Genomic DNA, 26047 nt, shown 5'->3' on the forward strand with positions numbered 1-26047 from the left:
TGTTGAAAAGAAAACATTGCAGACAAGAGAGCTAAACATAAAATAATTTTGTTTAAAGGAGAAGCGTCTGAGAGAGTGACAGAGTGCATATATTCTAGGTGAGGTAAACTTACTCTGATTGTGAGTAAAACAGGAAACAAAGAATAAATGATGCAAATGTGGGCCAGACTGTTGACAGGGAACCAGGAGCAGGTGTAGGCTTGACCACGGCTGAGGATACAGGAGCTGGTTTGCAGATGGAGAACCAGGACTGGTGGTACCTTTTGTGGTACTGAACAACTGGGGTGCTAGAACAGCTTCATGTCAGTGGAGCTGCATAGGCGAATATCTGTAAAGCTGGACAACATAGTCAGAGTGCTGATCAGCTGAATCTGTGAGGAGCTGGCCAGCGGAACTCTGGTTAGCGGGACAGCTGTTTCTCTGTCATGTGGAGCAGCTCCATCTCTGTGGTACCAGGCAGCAGAACCCTTGTAGCTCTGGTCGGCAGCAAGGATGAGAAGCTGAGCTGTGGCGACTCTGGGCCATGCTCTCTCCGAGAGGGTCTCTCTGCAGGTGACTCCAGGGCAAGATCTGGTAACTGCTTAGAAACTGGTTAGTACAGGTCTAACCGACAGGCTACTGTATCTGACCGGAAGCTAGCAGTCTAGCTATTGAGATAGAACTGGTGACATCATCTTGATGTAAACCTTCAACTCACAGACAGTCACCACTAAAATAGATGCAATCATGCTCAACTTGATTAATAACACATAGTGGAAGAAAGATATATATCCAGCTCCTGCAGAGGATAACGGAACGGTCTGGATTTTTATTGACCACAGTGAGTCACTCTTGCAGAACAGTGTCCACAATTGCTGCGCTGGGATTTTATTATTATGATCAACGGGAAAACTGGCCCCTACTGGCCAACCAATACCTCTTCCAGCACCAACTTAGTTTTCCCAGGAGGTCTCCAATCCTATTACAAGCCAAATCCCCAACCTGCTTAGCTGCAGTCATTCAGTAGAAACAGGGTACATGTTGGTATGTCTGCCAGCCGGAAACTTAATGACGTCTCAATGATGGAACAAAACCGCTGACCAGTTACATCAAATGACCTTGCTTATTGAGTTAAAACTGGTGACATCATCTGTGACGTCAACCCTCAACTCACAGATAGTCACCACCAAAATTAAAATAAAAGGAAATCATATAATCCAATCCTACGCAATATGATTAATAACCCATATTAGAAGAGAGAGACATCCAGCTTCTGCAGAGGACAAGTTCCAACTGAGCCAAATTGAGGAGAAATTGGTCTTCCAATCAGAAAAGTATACAGTTCCCTAAATGTTAGCATACTGCACATGAATCTAAAGAACCCCACATTTATTATAGATAATCCCAAATATGCTTTTGAGGATAGATATTTGAATTTCTGTTTCAGAAGACACTGAACATCCTGTTAGTGCATGCACTGTGCATATTTTACTCTATGGCTAAAAGTTGGTAATACATTTTTTAAATTTTAAATTAATTGATAAAGTTTCTGAATTCAGTTTATTGCATCGAGTCACATTCACATGCTGTGCACAATACTGCCACATCTGTAAATACTGTGTGTATTCTCCATATTCTCACATGATGATGATGCATAAAGTGTTAACTACTCATAATAATCTTGTTGACATCACATTGTTGATTTGGATTATCCAGAGAATGAGCTTTGAAGATTTGCTTCAAAAGTCTTAAGATCTTTGATGGAGTTCAAGAAATATCTTGATATAAGTGTATAGAACAACTCACCAATGTGTAGAAAATGCGGGTCAAGTTAAGCACCGTTCAGTCCTGAAGACTTTGAAGTAATTAATCATTCAAGGATCCAATCAGAGATTTCCAGCAGTTCCTCATAAGCAACAGGCAGTTTAATGAGACAACTTGAGGAGAACTGGTCTACAAAAATACAGTTCCCTATATGCTAGTATACAGCACCCTAAATATGAATATAAAGCACCACACATTTATTATACACCACCCCAAATATAAGAAAACACTAAACATCCTGTTCAGCACACACACATTCACATGCTTTGCACAATACTGCCTCATCTGTAAATACTGTTTGTAGTCTGGCTGCTTACATGATGCATAAAGTGAGAACTGCTCATATTAGTGCTGTTAACATCACAGAAGTGATTTGCTTCAAAAGTCTATCTTCGATCTTTGATAGAGTACAGGAAATATCTTGAGGACGGCCCCAGCATCGTTCAGTCCTGAAGCCTATTAAATAATTAATCAGTCAAGCATACAATTAGGCAAAATTATTGGTTTTGTATGCACTGCAAATATGTGTTACTGTGTTATGACTAAGATACTGAAAATGCACAGAAGTTGTAATCCTCACTTTTTTTAATTTTGAACTTGTACCTTCTGGCACATGATATCGTATATTGTGTTAGGCTATTTTATCCAGTTTGTGATGTTTACACAGGGTGACAAGTTGACTTTCTATCTTTCCAATGCAAGAGGAAGGGCTTGAAGAGCTCAAACAGGCCCTCTGCAATCCAAATGACATTATTGCAACTTAACCTCATCTGTCAGGAAGGGATTCTTTTATCATTCTTACACTGTGTGTGTGTGTGTGTGTGTGTGTGTGTGTGTGTCATATTCTATTTTTTAAACATTAAGTAGAATATGATAATTAAAAAGAATAGATTCTTCCTTGCCATGGATGCAACCAAGATATTTATATATGCTATGATCATTTCCCTCATGTCTTATTGTATTGCATGTTGGCGGTAAGCTGGAGAAATAATACTACTAGAGTTTTTGTATAAAACAACATTAAGAATTCTGGATAAAAAGGCAAATCAATATCATTACTGTAGGATACTGGAGAAACATCATCTTCTGAGCTTTGAACATTTTAGATGATTTAAAGAATGTGGGTCTTGTAGATAAAATTTAAATGGCTTGGCCCCATCTGGACTGATGAGTCAAAATCTGAAATATTTGGCTGTAGCAGAAGATAGTTTGTTTGCAGCAGGGCTGGAGAGCGGTGTAAGAATGAGTGTCTGCAGGCAACAGTGAAGCATGGTTCTTTGCAAGTTTGTATTTCTGCAAATGGAGTTGGAGATTTAGTCAGAATTAATGGTCTCCTCAGTGATGAGAAGTATAGGCGGATACTTCAGATTCATCATGCAGTACCATCAAGGAGGCATCTGATTGGACCCATAAATATTCTGAAGCATGACAACGACCCCAAACATACAGTGAAAGAAACAATGAATCAGGTGATGGTATGGCCCACACAGAGCCCTGATCTCAATATAATTGAGTCTGTTTGGGATTACATGAAGAAAGAAAAGCAACATTGCACAATTTTGAGGCAGCTGTTTAGGGAAGGCCCTTTCCTGTTTCAGCATCACAGTATCCCCTTACGCAAATCAAGGTCCATGAAGAAATAGTTTTGACAGTTAGTGTGGAAGACGTTAACTTGCCTGACAACCTCAACTGCAAAACTTTGGGATTAACTTAAATGCTGATTAAGAGCCAGGCCTCATCACCCCACTTCAGAAGTGGTCTTCACTAGTGTTCCTGCACTCTGGTTCCAAAATGTTGTGGAGAGTCTTCCCAGAAGAAAGGTGGCTCTTAATGCGCACGGTTTTGAAGTGGGATGTTCAGGAGTCACAAATGGGTGCAATGTTTGGGTGTCCACATACTTTTGGCCATGCTGTGTAGCTTCAGACACTCCGTTGGACTTTACATAGCTGTACCCTTTTTTGCCGTGCATTTATTTCACCATGTCACAATGCTTCTGCCAGAAGTTGACACTAACCTGTGCCACTCACAGCATCAATATTAGTTGGTAAAGGAGAGGCACAGTTATTCATACTACTGAGCTCTTAGAAAAATCAATGTTTCAACTTCCTGGCAAGTGAATCAGCCATGAAACTCTAATTTCCTTCAGTGATGCAAGAATAATTTAATTCTGGCAGTATTACATTTTTGGGACTGCATGAAGTTCAAGTCATGTTCACTTCAGCCATGTTTAGTATTACACACTTTGTTTTTACATTCATTAAAGTGCTTAATTGCCACCATGAGATGTGTCATAATAATTTCATAGATCCCTTGTATCTAACTTGTACAGTTTTACAGTTTCCTTTTGTTGATCACATAACATTTTTAGAAAGTCTTAATCGCTATTTAAGTTTCACTAGCATCACTGGAAGATAGAATGAAACAGACAACGAAATAAAAGCAAGTGGTGGTAGTACACTCTATTATATTCACTTCATGTTACTCAAATCATTAATGTATCAGTGAGCAGAAATGTATTGTAGGGGTCCCTCATCAAGACCTGCTGATGTTTATGAGGGCATATTAGTGTTTACATTGCATTTAGAACCCACTTAAAGTAGTGCCCAGAATGAAGTTCAGTTGGTCCCTAAGAAGCCTTTAGACAGTGCCAATCAAACTGATCAATCATTTAGATATGGACAGTGGTGCTACAGATACGCTGATCTGATGTCATTACCTCCCTTACAGTGTAGATACTTTATGTCTTGTGTCTTTGATAAGCCTTGGTCAGGGAGATACCAGGTATAAATATGTTAATGTAGGCTATTTATGTTAACATCAACACACAGTTGTTGGAAAATAGCAGTAGAGTTGGAAAAATTGGGGCCACACTGTCTGATGTGTGGACACCATAGGGACACACACAATATATATGTTGATATAGGCTATGTATGTGGCTATACTATACCATCTTGCTGCACCTATACAGTGCGCATGTTTAAAAATATGTTGAAAAAGCAATAAAAATGTGATTTGCATTATATTTTTAAATATTGCAGTTTGGAAGAAAAAACCTATGCTGCTTATGAAATAAATATAACTGATTCAATTATTATTTTTTTCCCCTCCTTTTTCATTCATGAAATATCTGGTCTCAGAGGACCAACGTCCTAGGACCGCCTTCTCCCCAGAAACTACAATCCCAGAATGCCTTGCAACTTTGGCAGCATTTCTTGTCGACGTGGGAAGGGAGGGATTCGGACACAAACAAATGTCCACGGGTTTGATGTCGGGGCTACGTTACAGATAACCGTGACATGTCAGGTGGATTTGATAGATAACTCCATGACGTTTGAAACATGTGGCTCAAACCCGACGAGATTCTGCTGAAAAACGCGTTTAAATTATGGGTCACCGAGAAGGATAATGAGTACTTCGTACTGCAAAGGAGACGGGGGTATGGAGAAGGTGGAGGCGGTTTGACAGGTAACGTTAGCGGTTATGTTATCACCTCCACGCATGTGTGGGACAAGCTCCTGCGGCTTCGTCCAACCACATTAAAAAACAAACAAGCTGATAATGGGTTAACTCGCTATACGTTTGCATAGCTAACGTGCCGTCTGCCATATATAGGGCGGTGCTGCTGTATAGCTACAGGAAAATATCCTCACAGCAACAGGTATGAGTGTCAAAATAACATGAGTCAGTGCACGTACCGAGCAGCTGCTTCCTCATGTTGACGCGCCATTCTGCGCGAGTGAAGGTCTCTTTGAGTGCACGTGTCAGTATGTTGGCTTTTTTGGTTTGATAAGTTGTCACAGTTGTTACCTGATGGTTTACTGCTGGGTTACAGGACGTAACAGGCCTAAAAAGTTTGAGCCGTTGTGTCAAATTTACACTTTATTTACATTACCAGCTGGTAACTAACTGACAGAACAGAGGGCAAGCTGTCAGTTAGCTGCTGCAAAATAAATGTGAATACCCACTCCCCCCCCCCCCCAAAAAAGGTCAACATTTGCACTACTTTCTCCCTGAGGCTAGAAATACAACAGAAAACCCTTGAATTTATAATGTCACTGCAATGTCAGAGACTGCTGTTCCCTGGACAATAAATTGACATTGATGCTTAGTTGAGTTGTCACACTGTAATTTTGATTATATCATAGCTTTGCTAAAATGAGATGTCGTAATTTTAGCATGGAGGAATTTCGCAGGAAATTGTTTTTGCAGACTAGGGCTACAACTAAGCATCGTTTACATTATTGATTAATCTGTTGATTATCACAAATAATATAATAATATAGCTAATATAAAACAGAAAATGGCAGATTTGAGAAGCCAACACAAATTAATTATTTTTATTTTTCCTCCTTGTCACATTACTAAATGATAAAAGTTGATTCATTTTCTGTCAACAAATAATTACCGCTCTACTATACAAATCTTTTGAACAGCTTTCCCTGTTTTCTTGCTGTGGGAATGTGCATATATACAATATGTAAATATAAAACCTATATATAGAACCAGCTAGACATTTTATTAGCAGACCTGCTGATGTCTTGGAGAAGACTGCCCTCTCCATTATTCATTATTCAGTTAATTTGATTTATTTTTGTTTTGATTCTTACTGATTTTCTATTTTAATTTTCTATTCAACTTTTTAAAAAATTGTTTGTATCATTTCCTCATTGTAAGCCAAATAACCCCGGATGGACAATAACTGTTCAAAGTAACAAAGCTTAACTGTTAGAAACTGCTTTTTACAAAACAATAATCTGTGAACTCTGAAAAAGTAGTGGCATTCTCCTTTTTAAATTATGCAAAATCAAGTGCACCCTCAGGCCATCAATTCCAACTGAACCCCCCATTGAGTTTCTGATTTAGACACAACCTGTTGTGTAACTGCATGCTGTTCCTTACGAACTTGGATCTCTGATGCCATTGTCACCTGTATAAAAGCTTGTCATACCACCATTGATTGTAACCTGCTGTTTCTAATCACATGCCACAGTCTGACAGCTGTAAGGTAATTAATAGATAATGAGTGATAATGATTGGTGTTCTAGCTGAAAACAAATGGGCCGATGTCCTGAGTGTCTGGTTTAATGATAGTGGAGGTTAAATACTACCTGGATGCACATAGCATGCTGCACTTGAAGCCCTCTCCAGCACAAGAGCCTTTTATGTCTCATGTCTTTTATGTGTTTAAGTCTGACCTCTACTGGGTGATGTTGTTCTACACTGATGAGAACATAAACTACGTGAACTGTGTTTGATCCTTTTGAATCCTTCACTACTTAGCAGGTCACCAGTAGAACATACGGAGGGGCTGATCCATGTTCAGCAGGCAGGCCTGTGTAATGCTGATGCAGGACATCATCATGAGTGTGGTTTCACTGTGACCTTGTTAATTATTCATGGAGGGCACGTCAGAGAGATGTTGTAAAGTTAACAGATTTTGCTAATTTTAGCTGTGCGGCTCTGACATGGACCTTGGGGATCTATCGTTTCTCCGCAGTCAGAGTGAGGATAAAGGCTCAATCTACAAGTATAAATAAAAGATTGATTGAAAAGTCTTAATACACAGTCCAACACAAGACAGTCGCAGAGCTAGCTTAAGTTATTTATATTTTATATTTTATGATGCTGTCAAATGTTTTTTTAGCAGTAAACACAGCAGTTAAACATGTGATCAGTTAACAAACATAGTGATTGGTCAGTGGTCTAAATAATTAGGCTTTTTAATATGTTTTTTTTTTTCATTCATAGGTTCTTGAATATCGTATTTAAATCAGAAATTTGTCTTTCAGATTTCCAAAGGTCATTAACCTAACCCATACTATAATAAGAATGTAATGTATGTTACAGGCCTCCTTGTGGGAACTCTGGATACTGTGTTGGACTCCACATCCAAAGTTGCTCCCTTCCGCATTCTACACCACACACCAGACTCACAAGTTTATTGGTCAATAGCATGCGGTATGTCACTGTATTTTTCATCTTATTCTGACAAACATGTCAATAGTGCTGTCAAATGATTAGGTAGCCTAGAACTGGGGTTTTCAAAGTCTGAGACTGCAGGCCTCCCTTCAGACCTGTCCTAAGGCATTTATTAGTTTCTGAGTCTGAAAGGGGGGAAAACAGGTCCCACAAACTACTGTATCTCTGAACTCTCACACATGTAGGCTATTCTATGTGATCTTCTTTTGATAACGCATGCAATGAGTAATGTAATATTGTTTCACTTCCATTCACTGAGCCTCCCCTGAAACTATTTGGAGCCCCCCTAGGGAGGCCTGCCTCACACTTTGAAAACCCCTGGCCTAGAAGATATCGCATATTGAGTCATATGTTGAAATTGCATGAAAACATTGCACTGTCAAAACACTGAAGTATAGGAGAATGAAATCACAACCACAATGAAGCCGATATTGTCCAAGTGAAAGTTAAATGATTTTATTGTAAAAAGAGCGTTACTTCTCCTGTCACGAAGACTCTTTTAGCTTTAAAACAAGTATTTTAGCCTTCAGAGATCAATATAAAAACCCAAACATGATGCCTGACATGAGTTTTTTTTTCTCTCTTGATGTTGGGTCAGGTGTCACCAAAGAGGAGATTGGTCAGCACTGGGATTGGCTGCAGCAGAACATCATGAGGACACTTGCTGTTTTTGACTCCAGTGAAGACATCACCAGCTTTGTGCAGGGCAAGATTAGAGTAAGAATTTATGAAAATCCTTTTTTTTTTTTTTTTTTTTTTTACTGGGGACTCGTGATAATCTCAATGTAATTGTATTACTATGAAATACTGTTCTCTTAAATCTTGTTAAACCTGATTATTTGGAGTCATCTTTCTGGCCACTAAGTGAGTATGTGTGGGTTTGTCACGAGTAGCACCTTTCAGATTCCACACAGTCATTGTTTCCATTGTTGATATGAAGATAATGATTCGAGCAGCTTTAAGGAAGATGATGCATTGTTCTGTTATCATAACCCTCAATTTTGAATGTGTTAGGGTCTTATCGCTGAGGAAGGTAAGATGTCCCTAGTGCTGGAGGACGATCCTGGGAAGTTCCGAGAAGCACTTTTTAAGTTTGAGAAGTGGTTTGAGCTGCCGCCGGAGGAAAAGCTGGTCACATATTACTCATGCAGCTACTGGAAAGGCAAAGTGCCCTGCCAGGGCTGGCTCTACCTCAGCACAAACTTCCTGTGCTTCTATTCATACCTGCTGGGATCTGAGGGTAAGCCATTTCTGTGCCAATTATTAACATGAGTGGTAATGTTGCTAGGTGGTAACAAAGACTGTGGCAGCTCCTAACAGCCACTGTAGTGGGCTTTTATGGCGTGAAGGGAACATTCTTTGAGCGTTTCTTCATTAGAAAATAGCTCTAGGTAATGACAGCTTCCATAATTGTTAAAAAGCCATTATAAGCAGACCTCATAGTGCTTTAAAAAGCAGTGTGGATAGTGGATAACATTGAATTTCATGACACTGAGTGACATTTCAAGAATTTTCACAATGATGCTATGAACATTTTCACTTTCTGGTATTAGCAATCCTATATAACAGTACCATGAAGTATGTTGTTACTGCAATGCATTTCACATATTATATACAATGCTGGACACCCATTTACCAACACATTCAAGATCTTTGTCCTTGGAACTGTGAGATTTTTATCATTGATTTTGATTTTAATTTTAATTTATTGTGCTGACTCTGCAGTGAAGCTGGTCATCTCCTGGGATGAGATCTGGAGGCTGGAGAAAACCTCTAACGTTATTCTGACTGAGAGCATCCACGTCTTGGCTCATGGGGAGGATCACTACTTCTCCATGCTGCTGCACCTTAATGAAACATTTGTTATCATGGAACAGCTGGCCGACTATTCCATCAAGCGCCTTTTTGATAAAGAGGCCTTCCAGAGAGAGCCAGCGCTCTCCGACCCCCTGCAAATTACCAAGAGGTACTGTCTGACAGCCACACTGCACACAGCTTTACATGATCCTGTTAGTGCTGGCTGCCAACTTGAAAAAGCAGAGTAAACAAAGTCTGACTTGAGTCAAGTAGCATTTGTGTTTGTTTTAACCAGCCTGAAGTGGCAGGTACGTGGCAATACCAGTGCCAGGTATTTTAAAACTACTTACTGTAGTTGTTTACTTTGACCATTTTGACTAAATATTTAGGCTTTTTATTTTACGTTAAACTGCTAGAATCACATTTTGTAATTTAGACATTTAAATTCTAAATGCTGTAGTTTAAGGTTAGAATGATACAACAGGGCAATTTAGAAACTGACCTTCAGCAAAATAATCTACCTGTCCATACTATGATATACAGTATATGTAATAATATATTTTTGTAATGATCTAAAACACCCCTAGGTACTGAAATAACTTAATATTCCAATTACTGATTGATGGAACGCAAAGAGCACAAAATAGATTATTGTGAGGCTGCTTAAAGCATGTTCTTCTATAACTTTAACATGATGTTCTTCTCATGACATTACTTTCTGCTTTTCTTCCACCACAGAGGCCTAGAAGCTCATGCAAAGAGTGAGCAGTTCCGGACGTTTTTCAGGCTTCCCAAAGAGGAAAATCTGTTAGAGGTGCATGAGAGCTTCCTGTGGGTGCCCTTCAGCCACTTTAACACACTTGGCAAGATCTGTCTGTCTGAGAACTACCTGTGTTTCGCCAGTCAGGATGGAAGCCAGTGCCATGTCATCATTCCAATGCGAGAGGTAAAGTGAAACAAATGCGGTGTTGATGAAAACGTGCTGTCTCAAATGACGCCCTGCATTCTGAGAAAATTTTCTGCAAGTGACTGACTGGTCTGCCAACGTTGCCATCTCCCAGGTCGTCAATGTTGAGAAGCCAGAATCCAGCAGCAGGGCTTTAACGGTGTGTGTGCGTGGCAAGAGGGCGCTGCGTTTCTCTGAGGTGCGGGACTACCAGAGGCTTGCTAACACAATCCGTAGCAGATGTGGGATTAGTGCCAGCCCTCAGCACTCTGCTTCGTCAGAGGTAACGTGTTTTGGCTGTTGTTTAAATTTGGCCGCTGTACTTTTGACTTACACTTGTGTTCATTCTGTAGTTCGCAGTGATTTCTGACAATAAAAAAATGATATGTATTTATTACTAAGGCCATACGAGGAGAGTGCCAGTCACTCATCAACCACTTTGAAGACAACCCAGAGGACGTAACACTAATGGTTGGACAGAAAGACTGCAGCAAGGCTGTAAGCACTGAGGCGCTCATGACTGTTTTCCACCCCCAGGATCTTGAAAACCTTGACCCTAAAATGGTAAATATAAATTTAATTCAAATGAAACATAACTCCTGTTGGCTCTGGCATTTTGTGGAAAACCACCATATTCACTTACAAGTCTGACTGGATTATATTGATGTAACTGTAATGCACCAGAAACCTCCTTGTGTTCTGCAGGATGAGGGTGTGTGGGTGGGTGTCCAATCAATTCAGGGTTGGACATAAATAAAAATCAAGCGTTCATTTGAGTTTCAACAGAGTTGCAGGGCATTTATGATATCACTGTGGTGTGTGCCATCTGTGTGTTTGACAGCTTAAAGAAAAGATGAAGGAACAGTCTTGGAACATCCATTTCTCTGAATATGGACGCGGCACGAGTATGTTTTTCAACAGGAAGACAAGAGACTTGATTGTTCGTGGTGTTCCTGAGACCTTGAGGGGAGAGCTGTGGATGCTTTTCTCAGGTATTTACACAGCAGACATTACTCTCGCCATGTGATCTACAGTGAGTGACCTGCAGTGTCAGTGATTTGTTAACAAAGTCTCGCATGAGTGTAGGGGTGTTCTGAGTGTCACATTCAAAGCTTCTATTGAGCTTTTGGATGAAGCTTTGAATGTCTGTTGTCATTTTCTGATGTCATCACCCTAAAGAAAAGAAAAGAAATAAATCAACATTAAGTGATTCATCGGACTAAATGAGTTAATCTTTTTATGAGGCTAATCAGCAGTGAAAAGGTTGTTTTTGAAAAAGCTAAAGGCCAACGAATATGGGATCAAAACAGAAGATTTTGCTACATAAAAACAAGTTTTAATTTAGGAAATCTGTCTTTTTTTCAGTATATTTTGACTTTTGTACTTGTGGAGTCATTGAAAATGTTTGGATCACATGAGTGGTAAACAATCCTACGCAGCCACCACTGGAGTCTAATTCTACAAATAGTTTAATACTAATAATATTGGTGTAGCCTGGTGTAGGATAAATGAAGATTCAAACTATTCAGTACAGCCCTACATGATTGAAAGTGTTAAGTAGTCAAGTGCTCGCTCAACATAAATAATTAAGTAAAACATGTTTGGTGTGGGATATCTGCAGAATCTGTTTTTGCACTGACTGTGGTTCTGCCTGTGTAGGAGCTGTCAACGACATGGCCACTCACCCCGGCTACTACACCGAGCTGGTCGAACAGTCTCTGGGCACAAGCACTTTGGCTACAGATGAGATCGAGAGAGACTTACACCGCTCTCTTCCAGAGCACCCTGCCTTTCAGAGTGACACCGGAATCTCAGCCCTACGCAGAGTCCTTACTGCCTATGCATACAGGAATCCTAAAATCGGCTACTGCCAGGTACTTTGATTTCTTTAGGCTGGATTTTAACAGGCAGATAAGCTGTGGCTGAACCCCTACAAGTTCTTGAAAATGCAGGAACAGTCATTAGCCAACTACAGTATTTAGCCAGAATATTTGTCACAGAAAAATATGATGAATTTGAAAAACATACACACAAAAACACAATAACCAGGAAGTGTCTAACCAGTATACATTCATTCTTTATTTCTTCATTTCTAGTGGTAATTTATGTGAGATTATCCTATGTTTTTTCTTTTTTGACAGGTGACAGGCTTCCACAAAAACTTTTAACCCATATGGTTTTAAACCCCATTTCCTTTACAGTGCTTGGTCTTTTCATGACATTGAGGAGTGATTTTTATTTTTTTTTTTAAGTAGCTCAAAGGCCACACGTAATCTATAACCGTTTTCAACTTTTTCAAAAGGCTGTGATTGTCCAGAAAACCTTGTTGACACAGACACCTTTTATACTGACAACCTCTCTGTATTTAACCTTATTCTTACAACTGAAATAGTCTGTTTTTTTTAAAGTGTCCTTTTTTTCCCCTGTTCAGGCCATGAACATTCTCACCTCAGTTCTGCTGCTCTACGCAAAAGAAGAGGAGGCTTTCTGGCTCTTGGTGGCCGTTTGCGAGAGGATGCTGCCGGATTACTTTAACCGCCGAATTATTGGTGAGAGGGAAAGCAGAGGATGCTATTGTCATATTGTCCTACTGTCTGTGGGACAAGAGATTTCAGGACGCACTCTGAAATGTTGCCGATCTCTCTTCAGGCGCTTTGGTCGACCAAGCGGTGTTTGAGGATCTGATTCGAGAAAACCTCCCCCAGCTGGTGGAGCACATGACAGACCTGAGTTTCTTCTCGTCCGTGTCCTTGTCCTGGTTTCTCACTCTCTTCATCAGTGTCCTACCCATAGAGAGCGCCGTGAACGTGGTGGACTGTTTTTTCTTTGACGGCATCAAAGCCATTCTGCAGCTCGGCCTGGCAGTGCTGGACTACAACATGGAGGCTCTGATCAGCTGCCATGACGACGCAGAGGCCGTCACCATCCTCAACAAGTCCGTGTGCATATCAACAAAGCAGGACGGATGTATTTTAAATAGTATTGCTGTGTAAATGATTGTCTCTTTCTCTGGTGTTATTTCAGATTCTTTGACAGTGTGACAAACAAAGACAGTCCGTTGCCTCCAACAGTTCAGCAAGCTTCAGTGGGCAATAACGATAAAGCATCCCACTTCAATGTGGATATTAGTGAACTGATCCGAGAGGCTTACGAGGTACTGCAACATTTTTCCAGGTCAGGTTTCATTCAGTGACATCTATGTTGTGGTTTATTTAACTAATTGTGTTTCCTTTTTAGAAATATGGAAATATCCGTTCCGAGGACGTTGAGAGCTCACGGAAAAGAAACAAACTGCATGTGATCCAGACACTGGAGGATACAACCAAACAAAATGTTGTAAGTGGCCATTGAGTTTACAGGAGTTAGTGTAATTGCATTGTTACTGAGGTTTTAAGGATTACTTTAAATCTATTTTCAGATTCGAGTGGTGTCCCAAGAAGTCCGATTCAGTGCCTCACACCTTGATGAGCTTTATAACTTGTTCAAAGTGAGTCATGATGCAGTATCTCCAGTGTCATCACACAAAAATGTAAACAGTCATATAGAAATGAGAAATAGACACATCATGTTTTTCTTTGTTTCCTATTTTCAGAGGCAGCATTTCCTCAGCTGCTACTGGACAATGAAGAGTCCGGCTCTTCTCCATCACGACCCCAGCCTGGCCTATTTGGAGCAGTATCAGCTGGGTTTCCAACAGTTCAGCGTGCTCTTCTCCCTGCTGGAGCCTTGGGCTTTCTGCACCACCAAAAGCACTCTCTCCCTCTGGATCTTCCGCCTGATAGACGAGAACCAGGACGGCCTCGTCAACTTTAAAGAGTTCTGCAGTGCCCTTGGTAAGTTCACTCGTTCGCTGCACCAATGCAGCCGTTAAATCTCAGTGTCAGCGCTGCTATAACTTCAAATTACTTCTCCCGCAGATACTTTGTATAGTGGATCTTTCACAAATAAGCTGAAATTCCTCTTCAAGCTGCACCTGCCACCAGGTGAGTGATAAACAAGTGATAAAGCCAGCAGAAGCAAATCAAAATGACGCTTAAAAAAAGAATAACATTTCTCACGTGACATCTGTAACCCCTAACCAATTGTGTTGTTTCTGTCACATCTTTCTGTCTCTTCTTGTGAACGACAATATAGATTTGTGTTAGTGTATCATCAACATCTACAGTGAGCATGTGCTCCAGCAGGTTCAAAGTTCAAGTACAGCAAATGTTTTCAGACTGGATTCTGCTGTTGCATGACAGCAATAACACCACAGCAGCAGACATACAGTAAAACACAAGGTCAGATAGCGTTGCATCTGTCTGTGGTCTACAGGGCTAGAGAGAATGTATGAGTTGTGATTTAAATAATCCAGTCCATAACTCAGCATTTGTTGAGTGCACACATTGCCTGGGGGGAGAAACTGTCCTTGATTGTGTGGCTCTCGTCTGCATGATGTGGCAGTGTGTGCTTGAAGGCAGGGGTAAGAATAGTCTATGTTGGGTGAAAGAACTTTGCCATGGCAACGATTGGGTGGAAGGAGCTGTAAGGGCATGTTGCAGTGGGCTAGTTGCTCCACAAATAGGATCTGCGGTGAGGATGAAATGCTCAAATTACAACTGACAGCTTAGTGGCAGAAGAGTACTGAGTCACCGTCTGTGGTCCGCCAGGCTGTGAACGTCAAGCAGCAAAGCTTGTTTTATGTCTCGAGGAGAGTGCACATTGCTTCAGCACCAAGGACAGGTCCCATCCTGGTGCTACAGTCCAAACAAGATGTCCAGTTCCAATATTCCCCCTTAAGCCCTAAGTACTGAACCTCCACAGATTTTAATCAACGTCACATGTGACATCACTAGAAATGTCTGCATGCAGGAGGACGTAAGGGCTCCAAACGCTATCTGATAAGTGGGAAAGCACTTTTGTGATAATTTTACCTGGACAGTAATGTTTTCTATGCACAGCAAAGTGTGAAACTGATATTTCACGCTTCTTACTCTCACTGTTATCACCATTTTTGATGTCACAATGCATTGCATGCATTGTGGGTTTTTTCCCTCAAGCAATGTCTGCAGAGTTGAGGACTTATAGTAAGTGTGCAGAAAGAGCTGAAAAATGAAACCACTGAGACCTCAAACACTTGCTGATTTCGCAGTGGGACAGCACTGAGCCCTCATGGACTGAGGAGCCCACATCAATGTCTGACATTGGAACTGGGCCAAACGCTCCATTAATCAAGGAAATGGAATCATGTGCTATTTAGAGCTGAGAGTCTGCAGGTTTTTCAGTCGAAACACACAGCACAGCAGCTGTATTCACTTATCAGCTCCAATCAGGGAGGGAGAACTACACAGTGACATCATCAATGTCTTTATTGGTTGTATGGAGAGCAAAATGTCTTGTTGTACCTTTTTAACTTATAGCCACAGCTTCTCTAAAGGCTGAAGTGTTGTGCACAGTATGAAATATTACAGGAGTGCTAAAAATGATAAACCTAGGATTGGGAACAGTTATACATCTGTGGAGCATGAACATTATGGCAAATGGCCTATTACATTACGTTGTATGTTGTGTGTTAGTTGAAATTTAGTGTAAATGTTGTCACAGCCGATCTTAAGTGATCTTGTGTACAAAGGTGATAATTTGACTAATTGTTGGCACATGGGAAAGGTCAGAATTTCACAGAGATCCCATGGGGAGCGTCAAAGTGTTATAAATAAATTTCATGTCCATCTGCCTATTGGATTTTAAATAAAATTTTAGATTTTAGGTGAAAATCTTGCCTGAGTCTGGCAATTGAGGAAAGGTCATCATAATCATTAAGGTTCGTTCTATTTGGAGCCTGAATATCAGCAACAAATCTCATGGCACAGCTGTTTTGACAAACCAACACAGCGATGCCCCGTCTGTGCCAGCACAAAGCTATCGGGCAAATATAATGACACTGCTGGCTTGTGAGGGTAATTGTTTAATCTGGCAGCGCAAACTGATACGCATGCATGCACGCACAGAAACACACATACACACACAGTTGTTGGTGGGGGCCGGAGCATAGAACTGTAGCACATTTCAGATAATAGTAGAGCGAGTAATTAAAATGATACAGGCCTTATTTTAGTTTCAAAACCATTATCTTTGCACAGAAGGATGTTGAATTTATTTAGTTTGTTATAAGCGTGTGTCTTTATAAACATTTTATAATACTGTACATGCCAATGGGTTACCCGGTTATTTGCACCCTCTCTAATGTAAATACATTATTATGACATTTACATTTACTCATTTGACAGATGCTTTTATCCATAGCGACTTACATTTGAGGAACAACATACAAGCATCAACAGAGCATCAAATACAGATCTACAACTGACAATACATACTAGTAAGAGCAGCAATAAATACTAGTATGAATACATTTAAATATAATGCAGTCTATTACAACACCACTACCTACAGTATAAGCTGCAACATGATCTGTAGAGTTGAATCTTTTTCAGTGCCACCAGAAACTTCACAAAGAGATAATCTGTTCCAGGATTGTTGGATGTGATCCCATTAGGCTGTCTAATACACTGATTACTATGTTATATGTACATCTGTGTTATCTTTCATCAAATCTTTTAACAGATTTCATCTGCATTGCTCATCACCTCTGTCTCTTCATCCTTCATCTGAATGCACTCACAGTCCGTATCTTCTAGCTTTCACAGGTAGTCCTTTGCACTTAAAGGATCAAAGAATCCAGCATTTTATTCCAGTGACTGAAGACTCTTCTCACTTGCGTAGACTCGCTGGTTAGCCTCTTTACTCTTTCTTTTCATTTAAAATGAAAATTGCACTTTTACCTTTCCTCCTAAATTCTGTCATAATTGTGCCTCGGTGCTTGCCTGATATCCTTGAATCCATTGATGGTTGTTGAAGCATTTCTCTATATAGTTTGTTAACATGTTGCTTATGTATTTCAGCTTTTGATCTTCCTGAAGATGGTGTGATAAGAAAAAGCCCTGAAAGAGGTAGTATCTCACCCAACTTATCACAAACACTCCATTGCTATGACAAATGGAGGACTCTGGCATTTTTGCCATGGTAGTGAAGAGTTTGTGTGTGAAATTGACAGGTAGAGGAAAAGTGGACCTGCAGGCCTACCTGAAACAATGGCAAAATGAAATACTTAAGAAAGAGGAAACAATCAGGGACCTACCTCGAATTAATCAGGTAATTCAATCTGTGTTAGTTAGAGTTAGAAGTTAACATCACAATGTTACAACAACATAACGCAAATCTGTCCAATTATCAGATGAAATACAACACCTGCATGTTCCTTCTTTTTTTTTTTCTATCTCAGACTCAGTTCATCCAGTTCTCCAAGACCCTGTACAACATTTTTCATGGCGATCCAGAGGAGGAGTCTCTGTACCGAGCTGTGGCCCATGTGACCAGCCTCCTCCTGAGGATGGAAGAGGTAGGACGGAGGCTGCAGGAGGTCAGCAGCCCGACAGAGTCCACAAAGCCTTCCAACACTGCTGCTGCTGCTGCGGTGGAGTCTTCAACCGAAGGACCTTCTACCACCCCGGAGAGCTCCGACACCTCCGGCTCCCGCCACGGTCAGGATGCAGGGCCCAACCTATCAGAGATGGAGTGGTCGTTTTCGTTCGAGCAGGTTCTGGCCTCTCTGCTCAATGAGCCGGCCATAGTCAGCTTCTTTGAAAGGCCTGTCGACGTTCAGGCAAAACTGGGACAAGCTAAGGTTGGCCAGCTGAAGTTAAAGGCAAATAAGTGAAAGGATACATAAGTGAATTGATACTTTGCTTCTGATTCAAACCCAGAAGTCACCATGAATTTCCTTTTCTCCACTCGGATAGGGCAGACAGTAAGTTTACTGTTTGAAGCGGTGTCTTACTGTAAATGAAGAGGAGACATCAGCTTTTAATATCTGGGGCACAACATATATGTGTCTGTGTGTGTGTGGCTTGGAAGTTAGGCAGACGATGATTAGCAACGATGACAGATGGAATAAATGAGACACAGCATCTTTAAAACACTGCAAACACTGTTGTAATGGTCTACTGACCAACACCTCATACTGACATACTGTATGCTGTCGTTCTTCAAATCTGATTATGCATTTTCAACCTCTGTGATGAATTTTGTTCTCTCATGAAGCCTCAGATTCTTTGCATTTCAAGTTTAGTTTAAAAATGTTTCTCCCCCTATATGCCATGGGGCACACACAGTATAGTTTTGTATTGTATAAGGGACATTCACTTCTGTTCCCTGTATTTAGAAACATGGCAGAAGAGTTTGTCCTTCCCTCTGTCTCTGATGTCATGCTGTGGAACAGCTCCATAACAAATTACTTAAACAAGAGTCCACAGGAAGATTCTCCTTCATACTAGTCACTACTGTAGTGAAACACTAAACGTGTCCTGTGAGTTCATATTAGTGTTATTCTGTAAATGTCAACTTATTGTGAGAAACACCAGCTTTTCAGTTAAACAGGGCACAGAATAAACAGTACAACAGTGAGTAAGGACACACAGTAGTGTCATCCCCGGAAGCCATAAGTTGATTTCAGAGATTCTCTGAATGAGGACGTTGGATGCATTTTATTGGGAGCAGAGACAATTCAATCATGGTATCAAACATTTGCAATAATACACAAGAGAGGATATTGTACTGCCGCAGAGCACTCATCCGTCTTTTTCCTCCGACAGCACACACAGTTAGAATATTAATAACGTGACTTCAAGTGTGTCATACTGGAAACTATGATTTGTAAAGGTAAAGTAGAATTTCACAGTGCTGCTGTAGGTAAGTCTCCTGTGTCTGCTTATGAAAATAAGCTGTGTGTGATCTTCACAGTGCGATTGGTTGATGTGCTATTTGCTTATGGCTGTCTTAAAGCATACATAGGATGTTAAGCTCTCGTATAAGTGCAGCATTTTGTACATATAGGTCAGTTCAATAGCCGTTTGATTATTGTATTCATGAGGCTAGTATTTACAATGTAAGATAGGAGCTAGTGGACTGTTGTGGACACAACTTAAACCTTTTGAAGGACATTTTTGTTTCAAATCTCAGGGTGCAGTTTGTGTAAAATAAAAGGGACAAAAGGGATATTTTTCGACCAGGGACATATATAGTATATGACTGAGTTATACATAGCTTACAAATGTCTGTAACATTAAAATATAGAGCATGTGTAGCATAGTTACAGGATTACATTACATTATGCTAATGAACAGCAACTATCACTGCTCAATTTACAGTGTTTCAGTTTTCTTTTTATCTGAGCATTTTCTGCTTTTTATCTTAAGTGAATCATTTGCACAGTTGTTTGAGATTCACAAGTTGTAGAAATGCCTGTATCTCTCTCTGCCAGATCTCGAAGGCTTTGGACTCCAAAGGTCACAACCACTTGAGCTGCAGCTTGTCACCTCCAGGGGCCAAATTCAAAACATTATGGAGCTTTATCTCTGCTTGTGTAGGAAATAGGTGTTTGGGTTTTTTTTTTTTTTTTTTTTTAGAAGCTCCTTAAGTGCAAGTGCAATTTTCTGTTTTCAATCATTATTTTGCCATTTGCTTGGAATGTTTTGTTTTTTGTTAAGTAAGTCCTTAATTTTTCACTTCAGATGTTAGGACCAGTCTGAAATGTATTTTATTGTATAATTATTGGGTTAATCGACTTGCATTGTGAGTTCAATACTCATTGAAAATAAACAGCTTGAAAACATCCATTAGTCATTAGAACTGAAATCTGTTTACATGATAAATGTTTAAACAAAATTGTTTCAAAAAAAGTTTCATGCTGCATTTGTAACATCTCTGAACTTATGACTTGAGAAATGATCATAAAATGCAAATTACGACCTTATCAGATCATGTGTTGTAGTTGTAGTGTTGAGTTTTTCTTTTCAGTTTATTGCATGCTTACTGTATTTCTGATCATTTGATAATATCTTAAAGATTAGAAATCATATAAAAAGAGACTTGACAAACCGCTTTCAAGAATTCGTTGTTGGTCTATACATAAGCAATGTAGAACAGTTAAGACAAACAAATCTGATGCATTCGTAATTTCCTAATTGTATTTCTTATGGCATAGCTTTTTAAAAATGGCTCTTTTTGCCCAAAATAGGTTGTGGTGTCCTCTTTGTGGGGAAAAATAGAAAGAGATGACTTTGTAGGAACAGGAGATAATATCTCCCTGGCATGCTGTCTGTTTTGCCCTTTTTATATACGGTCTATGGTTTTGCCATTAAAATCAGAGTGTATACAGCAGGCATGGATAATGCTCCAGCTCCTGTATTAAGTTTGCCAAGTCCTTATATGTGCAAATGTAGTCTGCAGATTTTATAGTCTGTTGCTTTTGATTGAAAGCTTGTTTTATGCGAAGCAGATATTTTTGTCTGCCTGCTTGATTGTGATTTGTTTTTTTTAAATCTCCATGCAAAGATACCAGAATAAAGAGTGAAAACTGTATGAATAACAAGGTTTGGGTCATTCTGAGTGTCACCTGAAGCACCTTAGATCCACACACACCAACATGAAATGACAAGTTAACTGGTACTTGTTTGTGTTTTAAGGGTCATAAGCTTCTGCCTGTTTGGATTATCTGTCATATTTGTCCATATGCATCTGAACATCTCATTGTATAAGGATAGTTATGTAGGATTTTATTGTATAATAAATATTGTCATGGATGGATAACTGAACTGTCATTGTTGTAACGTTTCTTGTTTGAGAATCAAAAGGCCAAGTCAAAATTGCTTTTGAAAAAAACACAATTTGAAAGCCATCACAGCAAAGAACGGCGGGTCAATGAGGGGCCTTTTAGCTGTCTCATAATCTGTCCTTCAGTTGAAGTGTATGAAATGTATTTTTTCTTCTTTTTCTTCTTTCTTCTTTTTCTCCGCTAAAAGTGTTTGGGCACCAAAAACTGCTGTATGAAAACTCACCAAAATTGGCAGGTAGGTTTCAAATTTCATCCACTACTCAGGCAAAAACAAAATAGACCTCATGGTGGCACTATAACAATCAACTTTACGTTTTTGCAATTATCTCGAAAATGTCTTAATTTAGAGTAAAACTTCTTTCATCATTATAATCTCTGGATACATCTGCATCTTTGCTCCAATGGTCTTCTGCTCTAAAAATTTCAAATTATGCGACTTTTTATCACTTTTCTCAAAAGCCTATTTTTGTGAACTCATCCCAAACGGTTTTGCCAGTTCCTCCAAACTGAAACTTTTTTTTCATAAATATTTACTTTTGTGTCTTTACATATAATTTTACATAAATGCCCGTAAATCAAAATTGGCTTAAGCTATTGTAACCAAACATGATGTGTCTGTTCAGATGCTTGGTCCGAGCTTCGCTGAGCAGTCCTGGGATATTCTTCCACTAGGGGGCACTACACTTTTTACCTCATAATTTGCTGCATGGATTTGCCTAAAATTCTTTTTGTACGATCTAGGGTCACTTAGTTGATACATAAAATTTGGTGGGCGTGGCTTTTAACAAGAAATGTAAATTTCTAGACATTTCTCATTTCAAACTTCAAAAAAATTAAGAAGAGAGCTGAAATTTCAGAAGACGCTAATTCAATTAACATCTATATCTCCACAAGTCTTCAGACGCTACCGCAACAAAGACATTCTCTAGATGGCCGATATCGAGTGTTGCAAAGGGTTTGTAGATCAGTCAAATGGTGAGTCTGCAGTGATATTCAGCATCTTGCTATGACTTGTACAGTATGCACAACATTTTCTTGTTTGCTCAGTTTTGGATCAAATGCCACCAAAATAATAGACAACACACCCAAAACCAGCAGAATGATGTGTGATTTTCTTGAGAATTTTTTCTGATTTCCTAATGTTTTCACATTGTTTTGGCATTTTCTTGAATAACTGTTCAACAAGGCAAGAGTTATGCTTCAACCGGCAAATATACTTTATGTTGCCTTTTAGTTGATGCTTTACCATTTACAATGTACACTTCCATGGGCGCTGCCACTGTTGTGTCACGTCAGACAACTGCTTGTTCATGAGTTGGGATAGATGTATTTGCCCCGAGTTCACAAGTAGAAACTCTGACTTTAAGCAGTGGTTCATTGTACTATTCCTAGTAGGAGGTCGGAAATTTTCGAGTTCCAAGTTGTCTGAAACAAGTCCAATAGTCACCCTCTTTTAACTCTGTTTTTGGTCTCTATCAACTCCTGAGGGAAATATCTGCCTCTTTAGCTGCTAAATGCTCCAATATGAAGCTGTTCTCTAACTTTGTCTGTTTGTCTGTACCCTCTTTGTTGCTTAGCAGGTAGTGTACAGTGGGTTTTTAAATTTTTTTGCTCTAAACAGCTTCCTGTTGTGGCTGAAAACAGCTACAATTAACTATGAGAGCAGTGAGAATGAACCAAACAAGTAAAGTTGTGGGCTAGACTGCTAAATAATGAGCTGAATCTCATAAAACAGAGTGATTTGCATCACTATGAATGACCTCTTTCTCATTGTCATATTGCTTTCTAATTGTCATTTGATACATCATTATAATAAAAATATAATTTACCCCAGCTTTCAATTGCTGATAAAAAAAAGTGGATGAGGTGGCTATGACTCAGTAAATGCTTATTGTGTCTGTCATAATTGTTGTGAGAGAGGCTCCAGACTTCAACCACAGATCTCTAAATTCTTTGCCCCCTCACAACAGCTGACTGTCCCCCTAATAACAAAGAGTAAATATCTACAGTCCGGACATGCTTCCTGTCCAGATCTGGTCCCACAAAAACCTTAAAGTGTCCCACCTCATAAACAATCTACAATAAGTATGACATTTTTTATGGAAAAATACTGGCATTGGGTTTGTCCGATGGTCCGGCGGTGGCTTTAAGTTTTGTTAAGAGAGAGACATGAGAAAGAGGTAAAATGCAAAGCACAAAAGTGGCATTTATTGTCTTCCATACAGACACGATGAGACACCAACACCAACAAGCAACAAACTTACACTTAAAGCAACTAGCTGCCTTATATACACTCCCTACTGCAGGTAATTAAGTGGACAAAACCACATAGGTGGGACCACCATCATGTAGAATAATAAATATTTACCTAACACCATAGAAAAATAGAGCACAAAGAATGAATATTTACATAAATACAAATTTATAAATGAAGAGACAACCAGGAAGAGGCGAGTACTTAGATTGTTTGCTTTATCTGTTTAAACTAATTTGATAACTAACTGGAATGGAGTAGAAGCACTCAATACTATGTCATGAACCTTGACTATCACTGACTGAGGTTTCTTTCCACACAGGCAGGATGGCCAGATCTCCATGTGTTTCCGCAACTCCCTCTGGAACTACTCACAGCAAAGACAGTTATCAAATGTTTCACAATTTACATAAATAATCAAAATAACAATGTGTATGGCTCCTGCTTTATCAATAATCCCCACCTTAATACTCAGTTGACTATTTCAGGTAATGGAACCCCTGGTCTCCATTACAGGGTTATAATGGTTATGTTATAATGCATTTTGAAGATGAGAGCTTCGTGGCCAGTAAATGAGACCATTAAAAGCTTTCCAAAACTTTTCCATGCTTGGTGACGAAAGGCCAGTATATCCTTACCTACACTGATATTATTAACACACTTTGCTTTTTACTCCATATGGAAGTAGGATGTCAATGCATTAGAAATTCAATATGCAAATAATGAACAGAGCATATAAACAGAACTAAATGAATTATGTTGCCACCATGTAATAGCCCCATTTTAATGTCTTGACAATGGTGTCGCCGGGGGGTGGGGGGGGGCACGGCCACCATAATAAATTGGCGGCCACCCCAGTAGCCCCCCCAGTGAGGGGCATATGCATAAAATGCTATATACTGTGCTTAGCAGCATATAAGTGTTGTCATATTAGGCAGGGTCACTTTAAGAGGGTAACCACTGACCCTGAGCTGTGATGGACTTTGATGTTTACTGTGCTTTCAGACCAAAAGCGAAGCGAGTGTTCTGGGCGGTGAATTTACATACAAAGTCAGTGCAAAGACGGGTAGAGCCGCGATTTTCTATCGGGCAGCACGAAGGGGGCGGTGCCAGCGTGTGAATTGAAAATTTCCAACTCAGTCGAATTTTCGTGGGTTCTAATCGCCTTCTCGCGTGGTGTGTGAATACTTGCAGCAAATGTACTCACGCGAGGAATGTGTTGCGAGGATTAAATTTGCGTTTGGTCTGAAAGCGCCTTCGATTATGTAGATGCGTGTCACGTTTCTAAAAGTGTGATTGGTTAAGGGGTGTACCTAACAGGCAGAGAAGAGCGGAGTTATGGGTCGGCCTGCTGCTTCTAGCCTGTGTTTTTCTGTGGAGGTAATACCGACAAGCTGCAGAAAGGTGTAATTTAATTTATATATTTTATATAATTTACAGTCAGTAGCCTGGCTAGTTTATAATACGTTTCACACACTGCTACAAAGGTTTGTGTACTGTACTGTGTGTAAGAGCTATAGGAGACTGCAGAGAGCAACAGCAAGCACACAGCTAACATCAAAGGGACACTGTCCCACGGACAGTGCGTGACCTGATAAGCACCTTTGGCTTCGAGGGAGACCATCCTGTGACTGTTCATCTTCATCTTTCTGAGAGGATTGCAAAACATGAGAACAGCGGGAGTCATCTGGACGATGCTGTGAAACTGGGCTTAACGTTCACTGGCCAACACAGGCGAGCCATTGAGCAGAATAACAAACAGGTGGAGGAAACAGCTACGAGCTCAGTGACAGTGGGATCATAATGTCTATTAAACTCCGAAGAAAATGTTAAACAGCACTGCAGGGGCGCAACGAGTTGGTAGACTCTCTGAAAAACTTCAGTCATCCAGAAGTTTGCCCAGAGGAAAACCACCTGCTACTGAGGCCTCCGCTCTGGTGAGTGAAAGCATCTTTTATCATTCTGACTCTGTGCTGCATTTCTGTGCATGGGCCAAATTGTTGTGCTGTATTGATTGATACTAGGCTGTGGATTGCAGTTGTTGTCATGATGTTGTTGTCATATAGTCGCTTTCATGCTGCTTTATTATCCAAGATTATTATGCCAATATGCCAGCTTGCTGCCCTGTATGAACGGAGCTGGAAATGGGATATATATTGGCGGACATTCTTTCTGTTTCGATTGCAGGATCTTTGTGGAAAGCGGATATAGGGTCTGGATCCCTAAAACGTTGTCTATGCCCGTTGCTGGTTGACTTCAGTGGTGTTGAGCTCACTGCTGTTTGCTTATGGCCCTGCAGGCTCATTTGTTCTGAGCTTGGTTGTTTTGGCTTAAATATTGCATTCTTAATTTAGGTTTGTGACAGTGGTACTGTAACTTGTGTCAATGCACTACTCTATCTCTCTCTCTAACACTCAGCTCTCTCTCAGTGGAGCCATGCTGTTTCTGACATTAAAAACAGTAGTAAGAGAGTATTGTAGTTTTACTGGCATCTATGTTTTGAAACCATTTTTATAAAATAGTATGGTTAAAAAATAATTACACAACTCTGTACAGA

General features: G+C 40.0%; 1 protein-coding gene across 3 annotated transcripts; it reads left to right on the top strand.

Annotated features, from left to right (window-relative positions):
* The first annotated feature begins 5046 nt into the window (after positions 1 to 5046).
* On the top strand, positions 5047 to 21222 carry tbc1d8b (TBC1 domain family member 8B). Of its 3 annotated transcripts, XR_006823159.1 has the most exons (22): positions 5047 to 5268; positions 7651 to 7761; positions 8381 to 8499; positions 8797 to 9022; positions 9508 to 9748; positions 10318 to 10525; positions 10641 to 10808; positions 10928 to 11089; positions 11367 to 11517; positions 12185 to 12399; positions 12957 to 13074; positions 13175 to 13460; positions 13550 to 13679; positions 13763 to 13861; positions 13944 to 14012; positions 14118 to 14358; positions 14443 to 14508; positions 17203 to 17295; positions 17467 to 17514; positions 17619 to 17716; positions 17847 to 18371; positions 19884 to 21222. XR_006823159.1 is itself a non-coding variant. In XM_046040170.1 (21 exons), the coding sequence occupies exons 1-21, from the start codon at positions 5142 to 5144 to the stop codon at positions 18279 to 18281; spliced, it is 3411 nt and encodes a 1136-aa protein (XP_045896126.1). In that variant the 5' UTR covers positions 5047 to 5141; the 3' UTR covers positions 18282 to 21222. The 3 variants fall into 3 exon arrangements, 2 of the variants coding, with proteins under 2 accessions (XP_045896126.1, XP_045896127.1); XM_046040170.1 differs by having other exon boundaries at positions 17847 to 21222; XM_046040171.1 differs by lacking the exon at positions 17203 to 17295 and having other exon boundaries at positions 17847 to 21222.
* Positions 21223 to 26047: the final 4825 nt, after the last annotated feature.

The sequence above is a fragment of the Micropterus dolomieu genome, linkage group LG23 (genome assembly GCF_021292245.1).
Source record: "Micropterus dolomieu isolate WLL.071019.BEF.003 ecotype Adirondacks linkage group LG23, ASM2129224v1, whole genome shotgun sequence".
In the NCBI taxonomy this organism is placed as follows: domain Eukaryota; kingdom Metazoa; phylum Chordata; class Actinopteri; order Centrarchiformes; family Centrarchidae; genus Micropterus; species Micropterus dolomieu.